The sequence below is a fragment of the Frieseomelitta varia genome, unplaced genomic scaffold (assembly GCF_011392965.1).
Source record: "Frieseomelitta varia isolate USP_RPSP 00005682 unplaced genomic scaffold, Fvar_1.2 scaffold_522, whole genome shotgun sequence".
Lineage (NCBI taxonomy): Eukaryota > Metazoa > Arthropoda > Insecta > Hymenoptera > Apidae > Frieseomelitta > Frieseomelitta varia.
Genome location: NW_025110282.1, coordinates 220,597 through 240,865, shown reverse-complemented (window position 1 = coordinate 240,865; position 20,269 = coordinate 220,597). Strand labels below are relative to the sequence as shown.

The window sequence follows — 20,269 nt, the reverse complement described above, 5'->3', positions numbered from 1 at the left end:
GCATTTATCTCTCCTCCGGCTAGTCCTCCTACGCTTCCTATCCTCTTGCTCGAGCCTCGTCCTCTCTCTGTTTGGTCAGGACGTTGCTTTCGTCCCCTCCCCCTTATAATTCATTTTCTAAGCCGCGCGATCGTCGCGGAGCTCTTTATTCATTTCTTCGTCCTGCTATTCTTCTTCCTTCCTTTCAGCTTCTTCCTTCGAGTCTTTCTTCTTATCAAGAAGAAAAAAAAAAATATATATATATATATATATCACGCGTAAAAGTGTTGGAATCTTGATTTCGAAGTTTCAAAATTCAAATCGCTAGGATTCGATGTTTGAAAATTCTTGAAAAGTGAATATTGGAAGTCTTGACGGATGAATATTCAGTATTTTGAGAATATTTTCCATTTTTTAAACGCGGAGGGAATAGTTTATCTAGGAAGTAAATAATTATTAACAAGAAAAGAGAGATATATTAAAAGATACTTTGATACACGATTTTGTTATCAAATTATAGAGTTTTAATATTTAATACAATGTGCAATATGCTACCTATTTTATATATTTCTTTTGTAACGCGTTCACCGTAAATCTTACAATAAAAACAATATATAAAACTTTATGCATGAGACAATATAAAATATAAAACTTACATCTTAAAAAACAATATAAAATGTATAAAATCCTTTGAACGTTTAAAATTACGAAAGAAACCTAATCGAGGAATCAACGATACATATACCTTTTAATATATTTATGAAATATAGTTCGCGTTGCAACGTATCGTCCTCTTCGTGCTTGCAAACCAATTATATTTTAAGCGCCGCGGATTATCTTATACAAACACTCGACAGCGACAGACGAAACGCAAAAGGGGATCAACGATAAGAACTTTCCAAATTCCCTTTAATATATTACGTCAACGACACGCCGTGGCTCGCCGCGGAATAAAACATTCAAATGATTCGTAAAATACTTGATATTCACTCGTGGAGGCTGGAAACTAATCAAAACTTTGGAACCGAGACTTTCGAGAATCTTGATCACGTCGGGATCACGTTCGCTGGGCCGCTCGAATCTTCTGCCGCGCATATTGTATATATATATATATATATATATATATATTATATATATGTATATATATATATATATATATATATATATATATATATATATATATATATATATATGTACATATACGTACGTATATACAAATGTTCCCGGATCCCATCTCGCTCGTCCCGTTCGTAACCTCCCCGTGCCTCCTGCGGTTTCCTATCGCTCGCGCGAGTAAGGCGAAGTAACGAGTAACAAGCTCTTCCTTCATTGAGACGCGCTGCATCGCCGCCGATACACCCACGTGTCTATATCTGGCGCATAAATCTAGCCGCGTGGGCGCGCGCTCGGCCGCATATACGGGCAAAATCCATTCATGGACGTAGGAAGCGCGAGTGCACGCGAGCACTCGATGACCAGGCGTTTTATAACGCGGTGAAACGCGCGGCGCGATCACCGGGAACCTTAAAGGTCTACACACACACATACTCACACATAGACACGCACGCATACACACGTTGAAACACGCGTGCATCGATTCCTAGGCTTTCACCAAACCTGCGTCCAGAATCAGTGTGCCTCTACACTGCCGATTCTTCAGTTTGTCATCGTGACGACGCGTTGAAACTGCTGGAGAAGCTTCGACAATGGAGATTTTCCTGGAGATCTGACGCTCGCGTGTAATTTTTTTTCACACGAACGTGTGCATGTTGAACGGGACTGTATGGAACGAAATAATTGTTTGATGGGACCATTCTCTCGCGATGGCGAGACGAATCGAGACGCGAGAGCTTGTTCCGAGACACTTCGAATCGCTTCCGAGAGGAAAATTCGAGATTACTGGCTCGGACGATTCGAAACTTGTAGTTCTTGAAAGTTCAGAAATATATTCGAGAGCATCGAAGACTCGATGATTTTGAGGCTTTCGAGGTGTTTGACTGACGAGTTCGAACCTGTTTGAATTAAATAGTTTGTAAATATAATAGCAACATGAATATGAAAATATAGATGGTATTTAAGATGATATTCAAGACCTGATGATTTGGGGACGAAGATGATTTTAAGATTTATAAGGTGTTTGACTGACGAGTTTGAATCTGTTTGAATTAAATACTTTGTATAATAGCTTTGTATAATATTTGTATCATAGACGTATTAAAGAGATGTTGATGATATTTAAAATGATATTTAAGAGCATCGAAAACTTGATGGTCTGGGGACGATGATGATTTTAAGATTTTTAAGGTGTTTGACGAGTTTGAATCCGTTTGAATTAAATAGTTTGTATATTAGCAACGTATTTTGAAAATATCGATGATATTCAAGAGCATCAAAGACCTGATGATTCGAAGACGAAGATGATTTTAAGACTTTTAAGATGTTTGACTGACGAGTTTGAATCTGTTTGAATTAAATACTTTGTATAATAGCAACGTATTATAGAGACGTATTATAGAGATGTTGATGATATTTAAAATGATATTCAAGAGCATCGAAAACTTGACGGTCTGGGGACGATGATGATTTTAAGATTTTTAAGGTGTTTGACGAGTTTGAACCCGTTTGAATTAAATAGTTTGTATATTAGCAACGTATTTTGAAAATATCGATGATATTCAAGAGCATCAAAGACCTGATGATTCGAAGACGAAGATGATTTTAAGACTTTTAAGATGTTTGACTGACGAGTTTGAATCTGTTTGAATTAAATACTTTGTATAATAGCAACGTATTATAGAGACGTATTATAGAGATGTTGATGATATTTAAAATGATATTCAAGAGCATCGAAAACTTGACGGTCTGGGGACGATGATGATTTTAAGATTTTTAAGGTGTTTGACGAGTTTGAACCCGTTTGAATTAAATAGTTTGTATATTAGCAACGTATTTTGAAAATATCGATGATATTCAAGAGCATCAAAGACCTGATGATTCGAAGACGAAGATGATTTTAAGACTTTTAAGATGTTTGACTGACGAGTTTGAACTTGTTTGAATTGAATAGTTTGTATAATAGCAACGTATTATGCAGATATCGTCAATGAATTATTTATATGTTTATAGACAAATGCATTCTTAATTTGTTATATTTTAATATTCTAAAAATGAAAAAAAATTTTTTTAAATACCCAAAGAGTTAAGCTTCGAATTATGTTCGAAATAAGTAATTCGAATTTGTCATCGGACGTATAATAAAACTTTGAAACAGAATTCAGATCCCATCTAACTACTCGTCTGTGGTCCGCCATGGTGTTAGTCATTTAGTTCTCTTATCGCTATCGCTATCGCTATCGTTCTACAGACTCGCACTTCCCCAAAACGTAATCGTCCAGCGGATGATTTATCGTTGGCCTATTACCGGTGAATCGAGGCGCGTTTGACGAGGAGTCGGTTTTAGATTTCGAGCAAACTACCCGCGAAATTCGTGAAATGGACAGCGTGAAACCTCCTGTGAACTGGTTATAATCATCGAACTGGATTCGATGGCACGTAACTGATTCAACGTTCTGTTTAACTTCGCGCTGTGATCATTTCTGTATGCTCAACTCTTTGTGGCCGTGCTCGACGTTATACTCTAATTGATTCCCGATCGACGAGGTCACTTTTTGACCTGCTCGCAACCTCGTTATTAAGGTCAATAATGTACGCCGATTTGTGATCTCGATTTGGAGTTAGTTCTTTTCGACCCCTGTCGAATTTTTGTATTTCAATTTTCCTACTCTCCTTTTTTTTTTTAGAAAGCAAAAGGAATTTATAATGTTTCGACAATTATCATGTTTAACGTAAAATTTAACCGATCGCGAGAAAGCATGTATATATATATATTGATATTCTTAAAATTTGTTCAAATTTCTGATATTCCTTAAAGATAAACATCGACCGAAAGAACTGACGATAAAATAGACATTCGAAGCACGTTTGTGTAAACGTAATAGGCGGATATTTCAACTATTCTATTTTTCATTTTCGTTATTAACTTGTTTTCACTCGATTGAAGCTCGACTGAAACTTTGACAGTGCCTTTCGAGTCGAGAAATTCGCAGTCGGAGGTTTCAGAATATCGAATGAAAGATTGCAAACAATTTTTCTCACGAAAGTCCGTTTCTGTTCTGTTTGTAGGCGAGGTGATTGGCCAAAGGTTCCTGGGAAACGAGAGCCACGTGGAGCACTTCAAGCTCCTGGAGCGCGCGACCACTTCCATCCTGATTGGCGCCAGGTAATTGTCACGTGATTCGATTCATCGCCGATCGTCGTTGCTGGTCAGCCAGATGGCCATCGGCTGGATTCACCGGGTCAATTCCGTTCCGGATTTCCCTGCGTCGAGTCACTCCCTCGATTACGCGGCACCGGGGCCCGATGACGCGGTGCCAGCCCTCGCGCAACCCCTTATGACGTGTCCTCTTTAATTTTACATGAGTCGTCGTTCCCTTGGATCGATCCCGGCCAACCACCGACGGCCCTTTTCATACGGAATGAAATCGCTCTCGATTGCGAGCGATCCCAGCCTAGCAACGTGCTGCTCCACGACACGGAGTGTCTCTGTGTCTGATTGTTAGACTGCGAAATTCTCACGCATTCGTGAGAAATTCGAGGGTGCAAAACTATACACAGAGTGCAACATAAAAGTATATACGACACTCTGTATAATAATCAATGGAGGGGAACATGTTTATTCCATCTAGATTTTATTTACAGAGGCATAAATTTGAATAAATGGCCGCGCGTCTACCGACTGTCGATGTTTCGTTCCTAGTTTTCTCGAAGTAGCTTTAATTTTCCTTAGTTTATGAGCAAGATGCAGGCAACAGTTTGAGGCTGTCTGTATGATGTTGGTACATGTTGAGGCTGACAGTAAATTTTATGCGAGATATATATAACATCTGTTCGTTCCGCGTTGTAAAATTCCGTGGATTATTTCCATGCCATTTGCCATTTCAAGTTGTGTCTCACAGCGGCGTCGTGAAGCTATAGTTACTCTAAGGACGAAAAGTCCAAGGGGACGCGGGTCTGATAGGTTATTTCTAACTTCCTCCGGCTGGTGACACGACTTGCGTCCTTGGTTCTTGATCGTTGATTCTTAACTTTAACCCTTTAACCGCCTACAGATGAGAACTCGTGAAACTATGTCGCAAGATCGGTTATTTCTAACTTCTCACCTCATTTTTGACCTTTCTCCGCCTACATGAAACATTGTGAAACATTGTGAAACTACGTCACAAAGTGGAGCTCCGGTTCCGATGAAATAACAGAAAACGTTTCACCGACTTATCGATCGAGAGACCAGTGTTAAATTACGAGCAGATAAACAATCTAAATTTTTTATCAATAGTTGTTAGACTATAATAATTTAAGGTTAAATTATGTAATTTTTGAAACTTTTAATTCAATTCAATTCTGTCACGGAGAATGTGAAGTGTAAAGTAAAACCAAGCATCATAGATTAGTAATTTGCATAAATATCTACAATCATCTTTCAGGAATCGTAGCTCTCGTTTATAATCTGAGAAAAAATTCGTAAAAATATGATAACAACGTTTTCAAATGTACGAATTACGAAAATATTCAATGAAAGAAACGTTTAATATCGAAATTGATCTCCTAGTTAGAAAAAGGAATGTGCTATTCTCATTAGGAGAAGACTGATTGTACAATTATAAATAAATACATGTTGGTGAAAATATTTTTCTTCAATTACCACGTAACTTGAAGAGTTGAAATATTTAACGAGGCAAGGAAATCTTTCGAGAATCTTACGTAAAAAAAAAAGAAGTATAACTATCGAGTCAAATCTGACCTGGCCACCAAGCTCGCGTGTAACATAAAATTATTTACTTACCGAGATTTCTCTGAGAAATTAATCAATCATCAGCAAAATTATCAAATAATTCAAGAATAACTGCCTTCAATTGGACAAACATTTAATTTCAACATCGTTGCACCATATTTAATATAGTATCGCTTTTCAAATGGAAAAATCTTTCAAGATAATATTCAGTTACCTACTGTAATAATTATCGTGCCTGTACGCTGTTAGTTTACTCCATGGTATCTTGACTCGATTACGTTCCTATTAACAGTACACCGTTTATCAGAACATAATTGCGTGACGTTCGCAAACGTGCTTACCATCGGCGATACTTTAAAGCGATCGATTCAAAGAGTTTCTTAAATTAATACGCATATGTGTGTGTACATACATATATATAAACCAATTAAAATTGAATCGAACCGAATTAAAATTAATCAATTTAATTTATCACGTCTACGTTACACGCGTGTTGAACAATTTATTGCGATAGAAATACGTAATGAATCATCGGGTTGAATACGACTAACGTGAAATTTCTCGCGTGCGAGGGAATCAGTTGAAAAAAAAAATTGCAAAGCACCTGATTTTCGTTTTCGTCAGCGTCGGCGTTAATTCTCTGTCACTGAGAATACGCGTAAGTAATCCATAAGTAATCGTGTTCTTCTTTCGATTATGAAAACGCAGAGTGTCATTTGCAGCATAGGCGCGTGCATTATCGTAAAAAAAAAAGAAAAGAAGAAAAAGGAGAAGGAAAGATACAGAGAGGTATATTGGTAGGCGTTTGGAACGAAGTCGATAAAAGCGAACCGCTAGTGCAATGAAACTGGCATAGTGAGAAACGTCAGAGTACCTATAAAAGAAATGTAAATCCTTCGGGGTGGAAGGGGCAAAGAGAGGAGAAAAGAAGAAGAAAAAAATCGCAGATGGCGCCGCGAGAGAACAGTGAGTTTCAGTTGGAGTTCAGTATTTTACATTTTCGAGTTGCAAACGAGGTGACGCATTTCCCCGCTACAAGGTCTCGTATTTCGCTCCTTTTAACGGGACGGGTTCTTAACGCCCCTCTCGCCAGCGTGTTTTCACTTTAAAAGGCGAGAAACTGTCGAACCACGAACGAAAAGTACGGAACAGAGAAGAGATCGAATGTATCTTTCTCCAGAATGGATTTTTCGGGGGGTGGATTACGTCCTTCTAACAGGGGAATGATCAATATCACATTTGCAAAGTGTTCAATTGAACAGCATGAAATAAAACTTTTTTTTCGAAGAAGGTAATATTTTTCTAAACTTACTGAAGATATGTGTTTCGTAAACTCGTCATTTCACGTGCATTTTTTTTTCAATCGTTTCGCACTGTCGAATCTGTTTTTCTAATATCTCGAAATTCGATCGGGAAACTCGATCAACATTTTGGTTTTGTCACTATTTCTATCGGCTTGCAATTGTATGAAATTGAAAGACATTGAGATACTTTTAATATCGTGATTTGAACTATTGTTTGGTCGTTAATGTGCTCAACAATGACAGATCGAATTCTCTTGAATCCTGACAGGTGAATTTGGCAATCTGGTGAGATAAGTTTTATAGAGCTACGAGCCACGGTGCATTTTCAGAGATTTAAATGGATTTTTCCTAAAATACACATACAAATAAAATCTTGTATTATTAGAAACATTTTCCTATTTTCTGCATTTTTACAACTTTAATAGGGATTTTTGCGTTTTAATCGTCGACAGATATCTTTCGAGATTTATTAAATACGGGGGCAGTTTTAGTCACGCTATGTCGAAAAGGAAAATCAAAACAAGTAGAGAAAAAAAAATATTTATTAACTCTCTCTCTCTCTCTCTCTCTCTCTGTCTCGTAATTTGTTGCTTACTTGAATATCTCGCTGTTCGGATATTTTAAAAATTCAACGCTGTGCAATAATATCGCCAATGGTTCGCCAAAATTAATCATCGAACAATGCGATGTTTTATATTCGCACGTGTAGCGGTGGTGGAGTCAGATTTGGCTCGATCGATTTCTCTTTCTTCGTGCCGCGAGGCAAATTTTTATATTAGAATTTCTCTTCTATTCAATATTTTTACTTTTTTTTAGTTATCGTGATTTTTTGTAACTTTTCTGGTTACTCCTGTATTATTATATTTGCGAATATCATCATTGTATTTCTGCATTAACGTGTATTCAATTTTATTGTTGCACGATAATTCTTCTTCTCAGATTTTTGACTTGGTAATATATTTCTTTTCTACCTCGGAGCAGATATCAAATTTTTCTATTGTCGAACATTTCTGAAATTATTCTAATATTTAAAGGGAAGGCTAAATTATAATTCTTAATAGTTAAAGAGAAGGCTAAATTATAATTCTATCATTTTTTATTATATATATATAAATGCAGAATACTTGAACGTACATAATATACAGAGTTCATCGCGTGCATAAAAATTTAAAAATACCTTAACAGACAAAGCAAAATTTCTTCATAGAAAGCAAGTTTATTAAAATCGAGAAATATATCAAAAATTGGAGAGTGTTCCGAGACTTTTGAATGGCTTCCAGGACAAGCGCAAATTCCCAGCAATCCACTGCCGAACATAATAATAATCGTTGAAATAATAATAGTTGTCACCTGTATACGATCGTCACCGGTATGCTCGTTACGATCGTGTAATCTTGACGCGACGTTTCGCCGATAAATTTCTAGAACGCGACGCGTGTTTGCTGGATACGTGACAGCGATCGAGCGTCACGCGTATCCCGAGTAACTCGCGCCGATATTAGCTGGCGTAATATACGATTCAAGGTTTGTACTGTAGAGCCGCGAAGGATCGGAATGGCGGTTGTGTGAATAAACCGCGCAGCGGTAGTTAGCAGCTGGCAACAATGTAACAGTTATTAGTACGGTATACGTCGGATAATTGCTCGGTTAACCGATGTAACAATAATAACAAGCTCGGACCCTTTGCCCTGTTAATTACTCCCCCGCCTTGGGTAGGCGTTGCACAAAGTTCCACCGTAAGTTCCGGTTTTCGCAAACAGTCGGACGTCGATCGAGATTAGCTTCCGCTCGAGTTTCCCGATGGAGGAGAGCCTCGTTCGGACTTTTCCCTTCCACGGCGTTAACCTCAGCGAGTCACTCTCAAGACACTGGCTGGATAGAAACTGCCAAACTTGCCTTGGTCCTCGAATCTTTCTGTCCCAGTCCTGATTTAGATCCCGTTTTAGAAAACAGATTTAAGACAGTTTGCGGCGCAACGAATGAAATTTCACCTGAGGGACCGCGATATGAATTTGCTGACATTAGGTAAATACAAATCGAAGTGTATCAGAAAAATGTTATCTAGAAAACTCAGGATTACCTCGATTAAAATTATTAGTAAGCATGATTCTCTCATATTTGTTCAAATATCTTTTGACGAAATCGGTAAAAAAATGAATTATTTCAGACAGACATTCTTAGCGACTCGTGCTATATAATACGCGATCAAAATGGTGTTGTCTGAAAGTATTAATCCTTAATCACTTTGATCCAATGCAACATATAGTTTATACTTTATAGTTGTAGCGACCTCTGCTTCGAAGAATTTAGATCAACGACATCTATGTTCCGTCGAGATGTGTATTTAAATATAAACAATAGAATATTTAAAAATAGCTATTAATTTTATTATCACCATAGAAATTATTTACTGACACTTATATATATATTGTAGCCATAGTAGAAATTCTTCATTCGTTATTTCGTCATTTAACTTCCATTATGTAATCTTCATTAAATTATTAGTAATTGTATTTTGTGATATTGATAATATTTTTATATAAACAACTAAAATTAATTACGGAGTTATTATTTATTTATAGTATTGTGATATAAATATAAATCATTATAATCACTATATATAGTAACACAACACGGTATAATATGTTAGCAAGTTTGTTAGTATCTAAAAGAGATTATTGTCTTGTTAACTTGTCTCACTTGAAAGAAGTGAAAGAAGTATATATAGTATATATAGAAGTATATTTAAGTATAAGTCGAATCAGTTCTTCGTCATATTCAATTGTAGTAATCTAAAGTCTAGTAACTTATTTATAAAATATTTGTAGTATGGGAACCATAAAATATTTACATTTCCATGTTATTGTATTCTGTCATCGTTGTCAGATGATATTCCAAAGTAAGCACGATGATATATATCGTCTCGCGGTAAAATACTTTCGATAATATTTCAGCTTTCAATTTTAATTGAAGCCCCGCTCTGCGCGCCAACGATATTTCAGCGATTTCAATGGTGGAAAGTCGGAGTTTCTCAATGGGACGCGGATGCTCATTATATTTTAATGTATCGTTGTTTCGTGAGAAACAAGATTACGGTGTTTTGCGTTTATATCTGGCCGCGTCGGTGGAACGAGAGAGATAGAATTGTATTCAAAGGATTTCCTTTCTCATGGAAATTTGTATTAACTTCGTGTCGCTTCAAACGTTCAAAAATGATCCTATCATCGTGGCAAAGAGCGTTTTCACAGACGCGGGCGAACGACTTCTTAACAGACACAGTAATGTTGTTTTTCTTGCTTTCGTTCTGGGATTAGTCTAGACCCGAGGCTTTAGACCCACGTTTCGTTCGAAATAAAATGAAAGATAACAACTTGGAATGACGAACTGCCCCGACTAATTTGTTATTCTTATTTTAGGAATGATCGTGGCGGGAAATATCGTGCGACCGGAGCAAATCGTTTCTGAATATTAAGTGCAGAAATTCGACGAAGAAATTGTTTTCTGGGTCATTTCTTATTATAGAACAACCTATTCTTGCGTTCGAGGGAAGTTCGTTTAACAATCAATCGTTCAAGTTTCTTTGAATTTCCAATTCTCGAATTTTTTTTTATGTCAAGATGTTGGACATAATCGTTCCAATTTCCATGGAAAAATTTTTAATTGAGACTCGTCGAGAAAGAGCGCGACGATTCGTACTTTCAAATTTCACGCGACAACACCAAATTAATTTGTATATCGTTTGTTCGAATAAAACGACAAATGATCTTATATATAAGATTATTTGAAATTTACGTCCAAAACGTGCAAAAATTAGAGAGCCAAATCGTGAAATAACCTAGAGAAAAGAATCATCTTCACATTTAACAATAATAATAAACGAACGCGCGGCACAGTTGTTTTAAACAGTCGAATCATTTTTGAAATATGTCATTTCAAATGATGAACACTTTAGGAAGTTATTTGATATAAAAGTTAGTACAAATACAAATAAAAATAACAAGTCATTTCGTTTGATAGGCGAATAATGAAATAATTCGGAGAAAAATAAAAAAGTTTAACTAAACGAGGTTATATATTATTCAGTTTGTCATGTTTGAGGTATTTGAAGTTATTCGATGATTTCAAGCCTCGTTTGAAATTGAAATTCTAGGAAAAGGGAGGGAAAGCGCGAAATAGCGATGATCTTATATCCGTAAATCAATCGTCTTTGATCGTATCGTATCGTAAACTTGCATGCACGTTCTTGGGGAAATTTAAACTCATTACAAGCTGTCGGACGTAACAGCAAGTTAGTGGAAAATTATCCGAGGCGGACAAACTTGCAACTTGTGATACTTTCGCGAAAGTGAAGTAACATGATTATAAAATATTAGACGCTGTTGCTGTTGTGGAATCGTTAACTCGTGCCTCTGTTCGGTTAAAGCGAATTAAATTTGCTAAATAACCGAATTATTAAAGTAGTTTGCCAAGTATGATGGATGAGCATTTGATTCCATAAATAAAGAGAATAAAACGGGAAGGCACTCGAAGTAATACGAATGAAACTTGAGAAACAATAGAAACAACAAAAACTTGATTCATCATTTGTATTTTACTCTTTTTTTTTTTATCTTTTACTTTTTCAGTACTCTTGACAGAGTAATTTCACCATCATAAAATAATAAAATAATATTCCAAGTTCCCTCAGAAATGTTTCGAATATGTCGTCACTATATAAATTCTATAAATGAACATGTTCATTAAATACATATCCATGTTGTTTTTTATATTACTATATTTTCATTGTCATCAAAAATTACACAAATCTGATCAGAAGGAGCTAAAATATTCAAAGTACGAGTCATTCAACGCAGATGTGTTAACTTATATATACACGCGAAAAATTCAACGCGATGATAATGTGGCTCGCAGAATAAATAGAATGCGAAGAGTCAATATTCAAAAATAGTTAAAAATAATATTTGAAAAAGTGATTTTCACCGATACAAAAAAAAAAAAAGTAACAAAAGAGAGAGAGTGAGATAATAAGAGAATATGTTGAATGAGGATATTTCATTTAGCGCACAATTGCTTGGAACGAATGAATTCAATTATGGGTTAATTATTCGGCTAATTGTATCGATATCGCGTGACAATAACCACGGTTGCTTGTACGTTGCGCATACATTATATCCGTACGATATAAATTTTCGCAGGACTGGGTTTTTTCAATTCGATATAAATTTTCGCAGGACTGTGTTTTTTTTAATTCGGATTGAACGACTTTATTTTTCCGCTGCGTTTCGAGCATCGTGTGCCGTTTTTAGATAAAGTGGTGCTTTTGTCTCGCTGATATACAGCTCGGAATTTCGCCGGTGTGAATTTCAAAATAACTTTTATTTTTGCTTCCAGCGCTTTTCCCGAATTTTTGCGCGGACGTCTTTTGGTTAGAATTACAAACAACGAATAATAAATAAGTCGCGTTATGTAAAACAAAGAGAAGAAAAAAAAAATATATATATATATATATATATCGTGTTTGATACATAATGTGTAATTTTTTGTCTACTTTCTTTTCTATTGCCAATAACTTTTAAATTAGTCTGTAATTAACAGTTTTAACATTAAATATAATATTTCTCTCCTTTCGCCTATACAGAAAGGAAACTTTTATATTTTAGATATTGTAGTTTTCGTATTTACATATAAATATTACCATCACCATTCTATGTACCATTCAGTTACGATTTATAATTACAATTTACAATTAATAGCGGGCGTGTCTTTCCAGAAACAAATTTCCATAATTAATTCTACTAATTCAATGTCTTTCGAATAATCTTTTCGAAAGATCTTATGTTACATTTTCAGTACTATTTGTTCGTAATAGTACAAATCCGGAGAATCAGACGATCTACTCGATCATTCAGGACAACTAGCAAACAGCGTTGTCGCGATTAAATAAACTAATTGCTACGAAGCACCGGCAAACGAAGTTTCCAAGTTGCGTTACCTGTGACATATTAAAGGCGATACATTAGGGGCAGCTTAATACCCAGTCTAACTTAATATCAAACTTAATTAATTTACCTTGGAGCTTAATTCCCCGCATAAACACGCTTGATTTCAAAATTCGAAATGTCAAAGGTGAAAAGTTTTGACGGTGTTTCTTTCATTTTGTGAAAATTCTTCGGCATCCGCTTTAAAGTGAAAGATTCTTTTACAACGTAGGCAATACAGGTACTTTAAAAATGTTTGAAAATTAAAACACCGAATATCGAATTCCTGCCATATTACAGTGACACGTAATTCATACTCTTCATTCGACCAAGTCAATTTATTTTTTACTGACGAGTCTATCGACACTGATTTTTGTGTTAATATTCTCTTCTTCTCAGAACTTTACGTAGGAACTTTAGCTAAATTTTTTCAGAAGGAAACTACTTTCTAGAATTTTTAAAGTTTTTTTTTTTAGTAGCCTTGCTATGTATATATCAGCAGGTAATAGTAGAATGTGAATAATGATCGTGTCAAATTTACAAAAAAATTCATATGTCTGGCTGGTATGTTGTGCATCATTCTTCTTTTTTGATTTAACACTTTCGATACGTCTTTCTCAACGTTTAATATTCTCAGCGATTTTTAAATATTCAACTGAAGCATTCAAATTTCAAGAAACCTTTTCTGGATAATTATTTGCTGAGAGGAATGTCTAAGCTTTAGGCATGTTGTTTAGGTATTTATAATTTTAGTCATTTACATGTATAACTATCTAGGCATATTGTTTAGGTATTTATAATTTTAGTCATTTACATGTATAACTATCTAGGAATATTGTTTAGGTATTTATAATTTTAGTCACTTACATGTATAACTATCAATCTTAAATTCAGAGATGCACGCAAAAATACTTTTTACTTTTTCTACAGTTCAAATTTATACAGTATTTCGTTAATGAATGAAAAGAACAATTATATAATACGTCATTACAAGTATGATACGTGGCGTTTGAATTCATAAATATAATAAAAATTTCCTTTATTTTATCTTCAAATCCTCAAATAATGATACAATTATTAATATTCAAATTATATCCTAATTTTCTGCATCACATTGTTGAATTATCGAAACGACAATTCTTTTTCTGTACTTTGCACAATTCAGTCACGTCTACATGACTGCAACCACACGTATAAATAAATTGAGATATTACACTTGAAAGGTACGTAGTCACTCAAAACTACATATGCAGATTCGCTCGCATCTGGAAATCCAAAGTTCTCCCTCCTCTCGAATGTAAGACCCTGCCGATGTTTTTCGATAATTCAGACGAAAATCCGCTAGAACGCTCTCGATCAAAAATCCCCGAACAGCATGCAAATTTAATAAACGCCACTCGTAGCGAAACATCACTCCCGCTCGCTCGTGAGAAACGATGAACGGCGAGTCAGGGGATTAAAAGCGCGGCTGAAAGTTCATTCGCTCGGGCTCTCAGACCTTTCCCTCCCCCTCTGATTCTGTTTCGTCAACGCTGCGACATAATTACCAACGCTTACCCTCGTCGTTCGCTCGTTCGAGAACGAGAACGCGAAAAACGCGAGAAGATCAGGCGAGGAAGATTTACGAGGCAACGGCTCAACGCGTTAACGGTCTCTCTGTATTTTTTTTCCTCTCTGTTGCAGGAACGCCATCTACAACATAAGTCTGCACGACCTGACGGAGATCGTCGACCAGGTGAGCGCAGCAACGTCTTTCTTTTCTTTCCATTTTTTTTTTTTTTTTTTTCTATTTTTTCTTCTGAACTCGTTTTCGAGATCGACAAAATTCGAGCCCGATCTGGGTTATCGGTATTCGCGGCGACCGCGACCGGATGTCGAGGGACACTTGAATAGCTTGAAACGTTCAGCGCGGTTCGATCGGTGGAGATCACTGGCGCCAGGCAATTTTATCCACGACTTTATCGGAGATACGTAGATACGAATGTTTTTTAATATCGCTGGAAGAAGTACGATCGTTATTCGCGTGGGATAGCTTCTTCTTTTTTTTTTTTTTTTAATCTACGCGTAACGCGAGTCACCTGATTCTTCGCCAGGTTCAATTATTCGCGAATTCGTTTATATTACGCGGGAATAAAAATGTTTCGAGTAAGAAACATTCGCGCGATATGATTGATTCTTTGGTAATTTCTCATTTCGCTCTCTAGTTTCTTTTTCTTTTTTTTTTTTTCTTTTTGTTCCATCGACGATCAAAGCGTGAAGGAGAGAATAATTTGTAAATAATTCGCTTGTCGAGCAACGTGCTGGAATTCATTACGCGCTCGTTCTTACGAAGTGACAATTTGTCCGTTTTTATTTCTCGTTTCGAATAAAGAAACGGCGAGAAATTACTCAAGAATTTCCTCGAATTGCTTTACGACCGAGATACTTCTGTTTTTTCGAAGAATTTTATTTCGATTTCTAAGAATTTCTAAGAGTTTCACTGGCTGATCGCGACGCGTTCAGTGGGCTGCCGTAATTTCTCCCCTTTTCGTCGACTCGACGCGGACAGAGGAAGAAACGAGGGAGGGAAACGTGGAAAAAACTTGGAGACAGGCAAAAAAAGGAGTGGACTGCTCGCTCGGCCAACAAATTTAAAATCAGCCGAACGAGAGCGCGAATAAATTTGCATGATAATGGGTGTTTTTCAAGTTTCCTCGCGTGATCCGAGCATCTCGAATCCCTTCGCAAACAGCGAACGGGAAAATCGTCGATCGACTTCCGTTCCAGCAATATGACACTGCAACCGTCCGCCAATCACCGGAAATACCGCGTGTTCAATAAAACGCGTGGACGCCGTTCCACCGGAAGAAAGAAATATTTTCCTTCGTAAAACATTTTGCACAGATCGAAAGTACACTTTTAAAAATTCTATTTTACACGCTCGATTAGTATAACATAATATAATGCGATATAACGTTATATAATATTATAATGTAATATGATAATAAGAACGACGCGTATCCGCCGGTGGGGAAATGGTCTGTCGTCGCAGTGTCTCTCCCGTGGCCGCGCGAAATCGACGCGCGACGGATGCTGCAGTCTGTAGACCGGATGTCGATCCTGCGTTGTGAAACTGTCGAGGGAATCGGCGAGATATCTGCCGTGGACGCAGAGAAATCGAGAAAGGCACAGGCGGACGAGGGAAAAGTGGGAAGAAGTTGGAGCTAGTACTAGCTAACGATGAAAGATTGTCGATAATTTAATCTCTTGCGTTCGGATGACGCACGTCGTGAATTTTTTGTCCCAAGATTGCAACGTCAAGTATAACCCAGGCGAAACAAATAACAAATGTGTTATCACTTCTGAATAATCTCTATCCAGGTGATATCGGATCGACGAGTTCGAAAAGAAAGCGGCGAATTATTGTATAACGGTTAATTGGTCACTCGTTACGGTCCGCAATCAGTTGCCAGCGCAAGTGGTTAAATCGTTATAACTTCGTGACGTCACTTTGCAATCGATTTTGAAGCGCGAAGCCTCTGCTCTGACGTCGAGTTTGTTTTCTTTCTCCCTGTCTCCCCCCCCCCCTTTTTTTTCCCTCTTCCTTCTCGAGAATTGTGAAAATTCAAACACGTCTGTGAAAACATTAGAAAATGGCTTTCTCGATCAGTTTGAAGATTAATGCCTCAGGATTTAACTGTAGGATTTTCATTGAAACTTACGTTAGTAAGCCTCCGCTCTGGCATCACTGAGTTCGTTCTTCTTCTTTTTTTTTTTTTTTTTTTTTTCTCTCAAAGATGGTTTTACATTGTGCAAGGGGCACTTCCTTCTCGAGAAAATTCAAACGTCTGTGAAAACATTAGAAAACGCCTTTCTTGATCAGGTCCATTTAACTGTACGACATTTACTGAACTTTGAACATTACTCACGTTATTAGTGTTGCAACGACAATAATCTAAGAAACATCAAAATTTCTCTAAACATAATGTTCAAAGTTGAAGAACAATCATACAAGTTTCAAGGGATGTCAAACTGTGCTGTGATGAATTCGGTCCTGAAAGAAAGTTTTTCAATGTTCCGTTTAATGCAATACCTAACGACAACTGAAATTTACCATCTACAGGTAAATGTTGAAACGATACTCTGTCGTCAACCTCAGGTCAAATACTCATAGATCCAAGCAATAATACGGACCCTGAAAAAGAGATCAATGGCGAAACATGTTCGTCGTAAGATTCGCTCGTTCGGAATGGAACAATAAAAGTCTCCGTCCATGGATTCTCGGGATACGATTCGTTTGCCTTTACAGCTCGTTCGGCGTATATATCGTGCTCTCGAAACGATGGCACGTTCGATAGCTCCGCTCTCTTCCGCCAGATTTCAACGTCGCGAGCAAAACACCAGTTTTGGCCAAGTGTCGGCCCTCGTATTTTCCAAATCCAAACAAACGTGTGTGTATCCTTCGGTTCCGACTAATAAGCGAAACGCAAATGGATCGGCTCGCAGTGAATCGTCTTTCCCATTGCTACCGATCGATTCGATGCACTTAGCTCGCGGCTACGAGCGCACGCGTCATCGTAGTGTGTGTAGACGTGGAACGGTGACGGGTATTAATCGACGTTTCTATCTGCGGGCTGCAGAGTCCTCGTGGACGTAGCAAACAAATTGCAAGCAATTATTTCCACCGATACCGGTGATGCACGTGTAGCGCGTAAGCGGAATGGAATTCTCCTTTTTTTTTTCTTTTTTTTTTATTTGTCATCGACGTGACACACGATGAAAATCGCGGTTGAATGGAAAATTTGTAATCTTCGTCGGTCGGTTTTCTTAAATCTAACGAGTTGAGTTTAATGATCGACCAATGACCGTGTAGCAACTATTCAATTTTTGCAAATTTATTATAATATTTGCACGATCAAACAAGCCTGACAAGGAATTTTTTTTTCGCTGGAAGAAAATATTTGATAGATAATCGATTTTCAGTCGTTCAAACAATTTCTTTTTATATTTATCAATTTATATTCATTAATTTCTATATTGATTCGTTTAATTTATTTTTATATTTATTAATTTCTATAGTAATTCGTTTAATTTATTTTTATATTTATCAATTTATATTCAATTAATTTCTATATCAATTCGTTTAATTTATTTTTATATTTATTAATTTATATTCAATTAATTTCTATATAAATTCGTTTAATTAATTTTTATATTTATTAATTTATATTAATTTCTATATCAATTTAATTTATTTTTATATTTATTAATTTACATTAATTTCTATATCAATTCGTTTAATTTATTTTTCATTAATCTTATTAATTTGTATTAGTTTTATTAATTTTATTAATTTCTATGTCAATTCGTTTAATTAATTTTTATATTTATTAATTTATATTCAATTAATTTCTATATAAATTCGTTTAATTAATTTTATATTTATTAATTTATTAATTTATACTAATTTCTATATCAATTTAATTTATTTTTATATTTATATTTATTTTTATGTTTATTAATTTACATTAATTTCTATGTCAATTCGTTTAATTAATTTTTATATTTATTAATTTATATTCATTAATTTCTATATCAATTCGTTTAATATATTTTTATGTCTAATTCATATATATATTTTTTAATATATTATTCAAATAATGTCCAAGCCTGGGACGAGCCGATTTCAACGATTTCAATCGTCACGGTTAAATAAAAGCGGCGACACATTGAATTATCAGAAAGTGCTAATTAATATCTAAAACCGGTGGCATTGCGGCGCCGCTGTAACTGCTCCATTTCCGTCACGATCGAGAATTGCACTTCGATTATATCATTCCCTCGGCGGTTTCGTGGCGCGTTGGATTTCGCGGTTACGGTATTTACAGAAACAACTTTGTCTTGCAGAAGTGGATTTCCGGATAAATTGGATTATTAGCAATTCACACCGTTCGAAATATTTGACGTGTCCTTCCACCGAGTGCAAAGTATTCGCTCACGTGTATATGAACGTGTCTGCTAAAGATTCGTCTGACTATTAATAATTCGCGAATACAAGCACCGCGAACAGTTTTTACTGCAACACGCTGAAATACGGGTTGTTTCGGGATGTTTTTAAAATTGAAATGTGTTTTCAACCATTGTTCTGACACGGTTCAAAATCTCGAGCGAGAACGTACGTTAATTAATTGTCAATGTTACTCTTCGTAATCAATTTCTCTCTTTTTATTTCTATCTCATCTTTCTCTCTCTCTCTCTCTCTCTCTCTCTCTCTCTGTCGATTTGGCTCTGGCGTAAATAACGAGAGATTAAAGAGCGATCCGGAGACCATTCGCAAAGACAATCTGGCCCGATAGAACGGAATCCTCGATCCAGCTTAGAGCTACGTGACTTTGTTATTCCTCTGGCCTTCCGCATTCCGCGTCGCGTTGCGGTGCAGAAGGAAAAACTTCTCTCCGAGAGAAAGAAATCACCGTGGCCCGAAGGTACCAACGAAAAAGGTACAACTCCTGAGGAAGATCGAAAGAAAGAAGAGAGGGGGAGAAAGAGGGAAGTAGAAGAAGAAGAAAGGTTCCTTCGAGCAAGGGACTCGATAAATAAAGATTAGTTAAACCGAGGGAGTTACGCTGTTAATCGAGCTAGTCGAACGGAAGTTTCTTCTCTTTAAACATCAATTAAATTCTTTGCCCGGGCGTCGAACGATCTTTTCACTCAAGCGAACGATAGCAAGCGTTTCGCGTCGCAGCACTTTACGTAGTTTCGTGAAAACGTACCCAAGTACATGTTATGTCGACTATCGATCCCCGAACAGCGATTTGAATGCGAATGGAGAATGTTTGTGGTGTTTGCAATTGTGAAATAAATATACAGTGGTAATATAGTTGTATAGGGAAAGTTGGACGAAAGTCGAACGATTATTCGAGTAACATATGGTTGTTTAAAGTTGTTTTGAAATTTGATTAATATTTAATATATAATTATTAATATTTAACATATAATTATTTAACATATAAAACACAGGTGTCGGAATTGTATTAGTTTTAAATCCAATATGGGAATGAATATGCAAGAGTAAAGATTTAGTAAAAAATACAGCACCTGTGTGGACACGTTATTGGTAAATATTGACGTTTTATATGACACATGCAATAAGTTATAATTGTCAAACAATAAATTATAAT

General features: G+C 36.2%; 1 protein-coding gene across 1 annotated transcript in view; it reads left to right on the top strand.

Annotated features, from left to right (window-relative positions):
- LOC122533363 (semaphorin-1A-like) overlaps positions 1–20,269 on the top strand; it is a 372,885-nt gene that overhangs the window by 215,648 nt on the left and 136,968 nt on the right. Inside the window, exons 3-4 of the mRNA XM_043662998.1 lie at positions 4,162–4,258; positions 14,793–14,844. Of these exons, the coding sequence (XP_043518933.1) occupies positions 4,162–4,258; positions 14,793–14,844 (149 nt within the window). The remainder of the gene's footprint in view (positions 1–4,161; positions 4,259–14,792; positions 14,845–20,269) is intronic.